Raw genomic sequence first — 10000 nt, 5'->3', positions numbered from 1 at the left:
ATAATAGCGGGCTTTTTAATAGCCGATAAGAGAATCGGGTCCAGCGAGGCCTCGCGATAATACCCCGCTCGGTTATCCCAAAACGGAGAGAGCTGCTCAGAGCGACTCGTGTCCAAGCAGGCCTCGCTGAGGTACAATCTCTCGGTAATCTACCCACGCGAATAATAAGGCCAAGGTCACATTTGCCACGGTGGCCGTGGGGTCTCCAAAATCTACGGCCACGAGAAAATATACGGAGGCCGCAGTATTTCCACGGTCACACAATGTAGCAGTCACGTATGTTTTTATTTTTGGGGGAGCCGCACGGCGTATTTAGGCCTAAGTCACATTTGCCACGGCGGCCGTGGGGTCTCCAAAATCTACGGCCATTAGCAATTATACGGCGGCCGCAGTATTTCCACAGTCACACAATGTAGCAGTCACATATGTTTTTATTTTTCGGGGAGCTGCACGGCGTATTTATAAATTGTGAAGACCGAAAACGTGGGGTTGCCATACGGTCTTTGATTTGATGTCGCACGGTGACCTTAGGGTGTTCCTGCGGTGGCCATAGAATTTTCAAGGCAGATGCAAGGTGCCCGCAAGGCGACCGCAGGGGGGGCCTAAGGCGAACGTGCGGCCAGACGGACGGTAACGAATGGGCTAATTTTTTATATTTTTTTTTACCAGTTTTTTTTTTTTTTTTGGCTTGTCAAATTGCTACGGCGAACGTAGAAATGAAAAAAGTTATACCTCCGCGTTATAATTCCACGGCGACCTTACGGCCTGTAAAATATAGCCAGACGGCGTAGGGCCACCTGAGGCCACCTCAGAAACTCTGCGGCCGCCACACTTTTCTGTCAATTCAGAGGGCATACGGCTGCCGTATCCTCGCCGTAGAGCAAATGTGACTTAGGCCTTAGGTCTTAGAAATTGTGGAGACCGAAAACGTGGGGTTGCCGTACGGTCTTCGATTTGATGTCGCATGGTGACCTTAAGGGGGCCCTGTGGCGGCCATAGAATTTTCAAGGCAGACGCAAGGTAGCCTCAAGGTTCCCGCAAGGCGACCGCAGGGGGCCCTAAGGCGAACGTGCGGCCAGACAGACGGTAACGAATGGGTTAATTTTATTTATTTATTTTTTTACCATTTCTTTTATTTCGGCTTGTCGAATTGCTACGGCGAACGTAGAAATGAAAAAAGTTATAACTCCGTGTTATAATTCCACGACGACCTTACGGCCTGTAAAATATAGCCAAACGGCGTTGGGCCACCCTGAGGCCACCGCAGAAACTCTGCGGCCGCCGCACGTTTCTGTCAATTCAGAGGGCGTACGGCCGCCGTATCCTTGCCGTAGAGCAAATGTGACTTCGGCCTTAGGTAAATCGGACCCTGTAGTAAATTATTTGGCGATCAGACCCTGTAGCGCGGGTAGAGTGCGGATAAGATTGTGGTGTGCTTGGAGCACACCCGTGACTGGTTTTCGGCGTTGTTCTGGAAAGTCGCAACTGAATTGTCCGTCCGGTGGGCGTACCGCCGTGATTCGGCTAAAAGCGGCTGTCCGCACGCTGACGGGCGAGAATTCGTAACAGTATGTTACTTGTATGTCCCTGTAAGTTTCTTTTTTAATGGAAAGGTTCAACAGTCACATTTAATATTTTGTGGACATGGTATATCCCTTTATTGTGCATACACGGATTGGATTTGTACACGACTACGACAAGGTAGTAAAGGGATAAATAATTGCCTCGTGATTGTTGTGCATACAGGGCTCAGAAGCAGAATTTCTTTTCCGCGAAACAATCACAGGAATTAAGACGATCAGTGAGATAGCAAACACATGTGCACAATGCATTTGTACGTACTTTATACGGCACACGACATCTCTAATCAATCCACTCTGTGCGAGTTTCTGCAGATGACGTGAACGCTGCGGTTCGCTGAAGTCAACTTTTTTTAAGGGGCGGGGCATAGCAAGTTGTGAAAAGCACCAGAAAAGTTTGAAATATTGGTCTAATTATCCCTTTTTTATTTTTATTTTAAACATGGGTGATTTCTTCATTAGGAAGGTCAAGTTAATATATAAATAACCAGAAAGTTTTGAGTGTCATGGGACCTTTAAAGTGTTTGTCCAGCCGAACGTGTGCGTCAGGATTTTGCCTCAGAAAACGAGACTCCGGGTTGACAATGGTATGCTGTGGTAAGTGGGATGAGGGTAGCAAGCGAGGCAAGGCACCATGGATCGTCACACTGTGGTAAGCGAGACGAGGGTAGCAAGCGAGGCAAATTTACCTCAGCAGTGAAAAGAGGAAGAGTGGGAAGTGGAATGGAGAGGAAAATGATTTAATAAACCTAACTAATAGCCCATCACAACGCACTCCCTGCTGTCCCGGTAGACAAAAGGTTGGGATCAATCTGCACGTATATTAATGGGATAACTATCTCAGGACAACTATCTGTCCGAGAACCGCATATATATATACATACATATACATACACACACGAGACCCCTTTGGCTATCCTTACTCTCCCGTAGAGAATAGAATCACCCTCCCCAAACCTCACTCATGTCGATTGCAGATTCCTTGAAGATGGTTCGAGTCTGGTTTCTTTACAAACACTGTAAAATGAGCAAACATGACAGAGGAATCTCTGACAGTGAGGACGCGCAACAAGCTCACCTTTCTTCAGGACTTTTTCCGCCTTTTCGTTCCCACACTTCGCTGCTTGAATGAGGTGCAAAGCAGAAACATCTTTTGCAGCTAAAGTAACAAAAAAAAAAAAGAAGAAAAAGAGGAATTTTAAAATGAATCTTCATCATTATAATGCTTAAACAGATTATATGAATAAGCATTGTTCATGTAATCTGTTCAAGAATGGTACATGAACAACTTTAATGACCGCAGATCAATAAAGGTCTTTTAAATTTCATTGTTGGATGTAGCAATGACAATGGGCTCCAACCAATTTGAACACCCAGTTTAAAAAAAAAAGTTAAGACGTATAGTGCAGACCATTCTCACAAATTCAAATTGGCTCGGGTGGGATGAATTATTTACAAGTTAGAGCTACCGCTTCAACTCTGAAATAGGAGAAAACATTAATTCATTAACCTACCTCACCATATATTCAAATGAGGTCAAGTAGATTCAGAGCTTCAACAAATCATGATTAGGATACACGAGCACAAAAAAAACAACTTCGAAAAAGAAAGAAAAAAAAAAGCTGATTAATTTGGAGATGAAGATCAAGCAAATGTGGAGGACAGTGAAGGGCAGACATCCTCACGAGGCAGAATCATGGCTACGTCCTGTCCATTGATCCAGATTCAATGAAGCGCTTTCTGTAATTTCATCAAATTCCATGATTGGAGCCTGCAGATGGACAAAATGTGCTCAAATAAACATGTCAATCTTAAGTCTTCTTCACATGTCCATCGTCATTATGGAATCCTGGAAGTTCAGCGCAGAATCCAATGTGCAGTAAAAGTAGCACAAGTAAATTGACAAGGATTGGAATAATGTTATTCAATAATGAAACAATAATCGCCAACTTCAAATTAGAAACATCAAATTGCAATTTTCACAAATTCACATGAAGGATCCAGCAGAACCTATTGATTAAAAACAAGCAAATTGCCAACGTCGCTTCACTGATGGGAAGACTGAGGGGTGGGGGTGGAATAGAGAGAGGTGGAAGAGAAAGAGGGGAGGGAGGGGCAGCAAGGATGGGTGGGGAAGCAAAGGCAGCGAGAGGTGAGACGAAGGGAAGGTAGACGTGTGGTGGAGCATCAATGATGATTCATTCTGTCTCATCAAAATGATTCTGCATTGAATAACAGTGAAGATGGAAACAAAATAATGTCCAAAATCAATTTTCTACCGGTCATACGATAAGTACTGCCCGGACATGTCCGGAAAGAGAGAAAGAGAGAAAGAGAGAAAGAGAGAAAGAGAGAAAGAGAGAAAGAGAGAAAGAGAGAAAGAGAGAAAGAGAGAAAGAGAGAAAGAGAGAAAGAGAGAAAGAGAGAAAGAGAGAAAGAGAGAAAGAGAGAAAGAGAGAAAGAGAGAAAGAGAGAAAGAGAGAAAGAGAGAAAGAGAGAAAGAGAGAAAGAGAGAAAGAGATAGATATAGAGAGAAAGAGAGAAAGAGAGAAAGAGAGAAAGAAAGAGAGAAAGAGAGAAAGAGAGAAAGAGAGAAAGAGAGAAAGAGAGAAAGAAAGAGAGAAAGAAAGAGAGAAAGAAAGAGAGAAAGAAAGAGAGAAAGAAAGAGAGAAAGAAAGAGAGAAAGAAAGAGAGAAAGAAAGAGAGAAAGAAAGAGAGAAAGAAAGAGAGAAAGAAAGACAGAAAAAAAGAGAGAAAGAAAGAGAGAAAGAAAGAGAGAAAGAGAGAAAGAAAGAGAGAAAGAAAGAGAGAAAGAAAGAGAGAAAGAAAGAGAGAAAGAAAGAGAGAAAGAGAGAGAGAAAGAGAGAGAGAAAGAGAGAGAGAGAAAGAGAGAGACAAAGAGAAAAAGAGAGAAAAAGAGAGAAAGAAAGAGAGAGAGAAAGAGAGAAAGAGAGAAAGAGAAAGAGAGAGAGAGAGAGAGAGAGAGAGAGAGAGAGAGAGAGAGAGAGAGAGAGAGAGAGAGAGAGAGAGAGAGAGAGAGAGAGAGAGAGAGAGAGAGAGACACGCGTGGGAGGGTGTGACTCTGTATTAGGTGGGGGCGGAGCGAGGATGGGAGAGAAAGAGAGGGTGGGGGAGGAGAGTTTGCAGAGAGAAAATGTTATGTTCTATGAACATGCGCACGCACGCACGCACGCACGCACGCACGCACGCACGCACGCACGCACGCACGCACGCACGCACGCACACACACACACACACACACACACACACACACGCACACACACGCACACACACGCACACACACGCACACACGCGCACCTTGGCAGATATCGACAATTCTTCAGGAAATCGGCAGATTGAAGTCAGTGTGATTACCAGCAACTACAGCGCGTACTGTATACAACTAACCGCCCCCCCCCCCCCAAAGTAGCTTTTACCCTTGTTTTGGGGGAATTTGAATAAACAAATTATAAAGACAATGTTGCATTTTGACGTTTCAGGGAGACGTGCATGAACGTTAATCCTTATAAACAGCTGCCAATCGTCATGTGACGGGTCGAAAGAAATTTGGCTCCAATTTAGAAAACACGTTAATATGGCAAACAGCTCGGAAATCGGGTGTTATAAAATATATTTTGCTTTGAAACTCACAAAGAGAAACCATATGACCTTTGTAAATCATTATTGTACCTCTTTGCTTGTAGCAACTGCCGATTGCACATCCCGAATGCCACATGAACTGTACCGCTATCGACTGAAGGGCGCTCAGCAAGTGGCTTAAGCACTCAAGTAAGCACTCCAATTAAATGGTAGATAAGGAACAGCTGGCCAGGCTGTGTTAGCATACCATATGGAATCCCTTTAACTTTAAAGTCGGTCTTCACCGCACCCACAGCAGTTAAAGAAATTCAATGAATTTGTTCAAATAATGACTTTATCCACAAAAGAGATGCTGTTTAATGTAGAACAACCATGGAGACACCACAAAGTTTAATTATCTGTGAAATAAACATTGCAGACAATCCACCACGTTGTCTGCTCGTCTGTGCAAGCAGCACCTGATTACATTGGTTCACGATCCGGGCAAATGTTATAACTTTATTTTAAAATATCCGTTTTTCACCATATTTGCTTTGATTCCCTGTATAGCACCTCACGAAACCTCTGAAAATATAGACACAGACCTGGCAGATGCTCTGGTTAAGCAGTCCCTCTAGGGGACAGGGTGAGAGCTCATGCAGTGAATGCGTTAAATCATATAGCGTCTCTTTAAGGTCCATCTCGGTTATTTGAAATTTAATGCATTTACCTTCTGAAAAAGGTGTTTTTGGTTGGACTTTCACACAATCTGTTGCAGATGAGTCTGAATCGTGTCAGTGACTATAAAAAAGTGGAAAAGGAAATGAAATCGGAGCTAAGCAAGGCCATGAGGCCACCTTGAACATTTGAGGTCAAATTCTCCATCCAAAATCTCTATGCGATCTAAATTCATCAAATTTCAGCAAAATCGAAGATTTTTCAAGTATATTGGTTCGTCGATTTTGTTATTCTGTCTGTCTGTCTAGCCCACAGGTCACAATTTTAAGAGTTTGTCAAAAGGAAGAAGCCTATTGTTTGAGATCAAAGGTCAAAGGTCAACAAATTAAGTGAGATTTCTAAATTCCTCAATTTACATTTTGAGATTTCAGGAGGATTTATATTTTAGTCACTGAATTCAATGAGCCAATTATTTTTGAGGTCAATATGGACTTATAGGTCGGCATAGGCCCAAGGTTAACAAATAATGTGAGATTTCTAAAATCCTCAATTTTCATCTGATTGACTTGAAATTTGAAGAGGATTTATATATTTTGGGTTACTGAATTCAACTACCAATTATTTTGGAGGTCCACATTGGCCAAAAGGTCAACATAGGCCGAATTTCTAAAATTGTCAATTTTCATCAGATTTACTTGAAGTATGAAGGAAGTGGAGATGCATATTTCATCATTGAATTCAACCACCAATTTTTTGAGGTCAAACTTGTTTGAAGGATTTTGCAAGTATTGTGCTCTGCATGACGTCTTCTTCTTGTTTGTGTGCAGGATCTCAAAAAGTTGTGTACTGATTCGGACGAAACTTGGTGGACATGTTGGGTGTGTGACGGAAGAATGGATTAGATTTTGGTGAAGATCCGAGTCCGGATCTGGAGACGAGAATTATTCAATTTTTAAAGTGATTCTTCACCATAAAGAGAAAGGGCACAAAAACGATATCTGGCATGATATTTCAAAAAAATATTGGGCCAGATAGGTTCTCGTGGATTCGGCATCACAGGGCGGAGGTATGCGCTCCACCGAGTGCCCTTCTCATTAGAAATGTGTCGCGTATATAATAGCTACATGACATCTCCCTCTCCCAGTGTCTGCATATGAAATTATCAACCCGTTTGACCCCATTTTTAAGGTCCACACCTCTGTAATTGATCTTAATTGTTCCTGAAAAGGTTGCTCGGCTTTGAAGTGCTAGCAAGGTGAAAAAAATTAGAAGAAGAAGAAGAAGAAGGTTGCAGGTTCTGTGAAATTGACGTCATTGGCAGCCCGAACCATTAGCAGCAATGCTGTGGAGAGTCACGGAAACTCACCCCACCCACCAGCACAAATCAGCGTCCAATGGTGAGTGAGAGGGGAGGAACTTAGCGAAACAGAAATGTCACGGTTCTCCTGAGGGGAGAAAAGGGCAGGATGAGTGAGGAAGTGAGGAGTATTTGGAAACTTTCAAAGAGGAAGTCTTTCCCCCACTCACGGTACGCCGGAGCCATGCCCTCTCTTCTCTCGAAGGCTACGCGACAATCGCTCTGTGGAGGAGTCGAACTACCACAGCCTCCTGCCGGACGCTGTCGGATTTGTCCAGAACTCTCTGTCTTGCAAATTCCGCTATCGCCTATCGTGGTGTGTCTGAGAGCCCAGATAAGTACAGATAATTATGGATCACCGTTTCGTCGAGAGTGGGTTAAGAGGTTTAATTCATTGATAGTTTTCTTCATTCTGTTCCCTTCCCCATGAACATTGCATTTGTGTTCCTTCAATAAATATACCAGTCTCAGGATGAATTCTGGCTGTCATGTCCTTCATTTGCGATTCAGGAAAAGCCTGATGAGGGATTAATTGGCTGCGGTATTAAACGCCACACCAGGACAGCACCACTCATCTCAGGCCTGCTCGGCCTAATTATTGGTTATGAGACGGTGGTGCTAATTGGCATAATGCTCGACCAATACGGTGCTACTAATCTGCATGGTAATGTGGCATTTGGACATGAGATCTGGCTGGGGTGGGGGGGGGGTGAAGGAGGGGAAGGGAAGAGGTCAGGGGAGCTTCTGAATGGTTGAATGTTAAGGTTGCATTGAGGAGACTCACCGGATTTAAACCAGGCAACTGGGACAACCAAACAACCACAGCCATGCATAATTATGACCATTGAACAAACACTCATAAAGTATACATGCTAAAGAAAAATCTAGTATCAGTTCTAACTCTGGGATATAACCAGACAAGTATGTACCCAAAAAAGAGCTCCCACATTCACTTCTCGTCACTCGCCAAATGGATATCGCAATAGCCAAGCACACCTGCACCCAACCTTTTGTTCCCCACTGCCCCCATATCCCAAAAGGAATTTATGAACCTTCAGCAACCTATATCGATGGAACACACTGCCAATGTAATTCTACCTGTATTCAATAATAATTGAGCCTGTCGTTGTAACGCCATCCCTGATGAAAATGCCTCGATGCAACCCCTGTTGCCACACGGACACTCTGGCCCCTCCATGTCCACGACGATGTGACCCAGCTCAGCGGCACAGAAAGAACTCCCATGTATCAGCTCCCCATGATGCACAATGCCACCTCCAATACCTGAGAGCACACACCTTGTCAGACTCAAAGGGGTGTCGTGCTGGGAGCCCCAACCCCAACATGCCCAACATAAGGTCAATACCTGTTCCAGTGATAACAGATACAAAATCCTTGATGCCTCTTCCATGTCCAAACTTGCGTTCTGCCAAAGCTGCACAATTTCCATCATTGTCTATCCACACGGGGAGGTGCAAAGTGTCTGAAATTGGGGTCACGAGATCGACAGAGTTCCACTCGTTGATGATCTTGGTGGAGTGCAAAATGATGCCTTTGTCAGAATCCACCCTGCCTCCTGTCGAAATGCCTGCACAAAGGAAGAATTACCATTAACATGCATATTTACAGAGGATCCAGCAGGATTAAACAATGAGCAAGTCATATAAGGCACACTTAAAAATAAATAAATGAATGAAACGTCCCCAATCTCACTCACTTCTGCCCCCCCCACCCCCCACCCCACCTCCAATTCCACTTCCCTTTTCCGATCCATTCTGTTCTCTTCCTATCCCAATCATTCTCCACTGTTCACTTCCTCTCCAAACTCTGTACCTTCCCATTTCTCAATTTCCACCCTTGCCCCCTCACCTGTTCACATATATATCATGTGACCAGAGATGAAGAAGTCATACAGGGAAATAGAAGGCAAATGTAAGCCTCTGAGCACAGAGCCTATTCGGGACTCAACCATAAATTGAGGCCAAGCCATTGCGCACACACCACACTACAATGTCTAGGTAAATAAATAAATGTTTACAACATGAACTTCTCACAATCAAAGAAACTTAATCTCAGAATTTGCAGGTTTGCATTATCAGGAGACCATTGCTGTTTAACCTCGCCCTTTTAAACCATGACCTTTGTACCCCTTGGACTCGGCCCACCTCTTTCAAAAGAGTGACTGGGAGAGGGAGAGAGAGGGGGACTGACTTTAGTATATCTTTATTTGAACAACATTAGAAAGTAAAATAAAATAAATAAAAAGTTAGAAGCAGCATTCAAAGCAACAAATTATGAAAAGGAAGATAAAATATTAAGAACAGGATGTACACAGTTAAAATAAAAATTCGAGATCATTATGTTCGACTTTACAGTGCATTCCGACAACACCATTTCTGCTTAAGCAGTATATAAATTATCTCAGTTTTGATGAGACTAAAACTCTCCGAAGTCTGGCCATAACAAGGGACTTAAAAAGTGTGAAAACATGACAATCATGGTTCCCTTTTTGAGAGAATGTTTTTATAGCCAGATGCTCTTCCTGACACCAACCCTTCAGTCACCTCTTATGACATGCAGGGATACGGTGTACCTATTACAACCAGGGCACACTGGTACTCATTTCGCCAACCTCGGAAGGATAGCAGGCTGAGTCGACCCCACCTGGTGTTAATTCAGCAGCCAACGGGGCTCAAACTCAGGACCCTCGGATCCCAAGCCAACCGCCTCAACCACCAAGCCAACATCAGGCTTGCAGGATTTGACGGCAAACCAAAACAAAAGTGCAAAAGAAAAATAAGCAATC

General features: G+C 43.5%; 1 protein-coding gene across 4 annotated transcripts in view; it reads right to left on the bottom strand.

The window, feature by feature from the left end:
* Positions 1-10000, bottom strand: part of GNE (glucosamine (UDP-N-acetyl)-2-epimerase/N-acetylmannosamine kinase) — a 66338-nt gene that overhangs the window by 12999 nt on the left and 43339 nt on the right. For all 4 annotated transcript variants that reach the window (XM_085849050.1, XM_085849049.1, XM_085849052.1 and 1 more), the window contains 3 exons: positions 8561-8782; positions 8293-8478; positions 2659-2739 (listed from right to left, as the gene is read on the bottom strand). In XM_085849050.1, the coding sequence (XP_085705176.1) occupies positions 2659-2739; positions 8293-8478; positions 8561-8782 (489 nt within the window). The remainder of the gene's footprint in view (positions 1-2658; positions 2740-8292; positions 8479-8560; positions 8783-10000) is intronic.

The sequence above is a fragment of the Eptatretus burgeri genome, chromosome 12 (assembly GCF_056783735.1).
Source record: "Eptatretus burgeri isolate ZD-2024b chromosome 12, Ebu_testis_v1, whole genome shotgun sequence".
Classification (NCBI taxonomy): Eukaryota; Metazoa; Chordata; class Myxini; order Myxiniformes; family Myxinidae; genus Eptatretus; species Eptatretus burgeri.
This window is presented reverse-complemented; position numbering and strand designations above follow the sequence as displayed.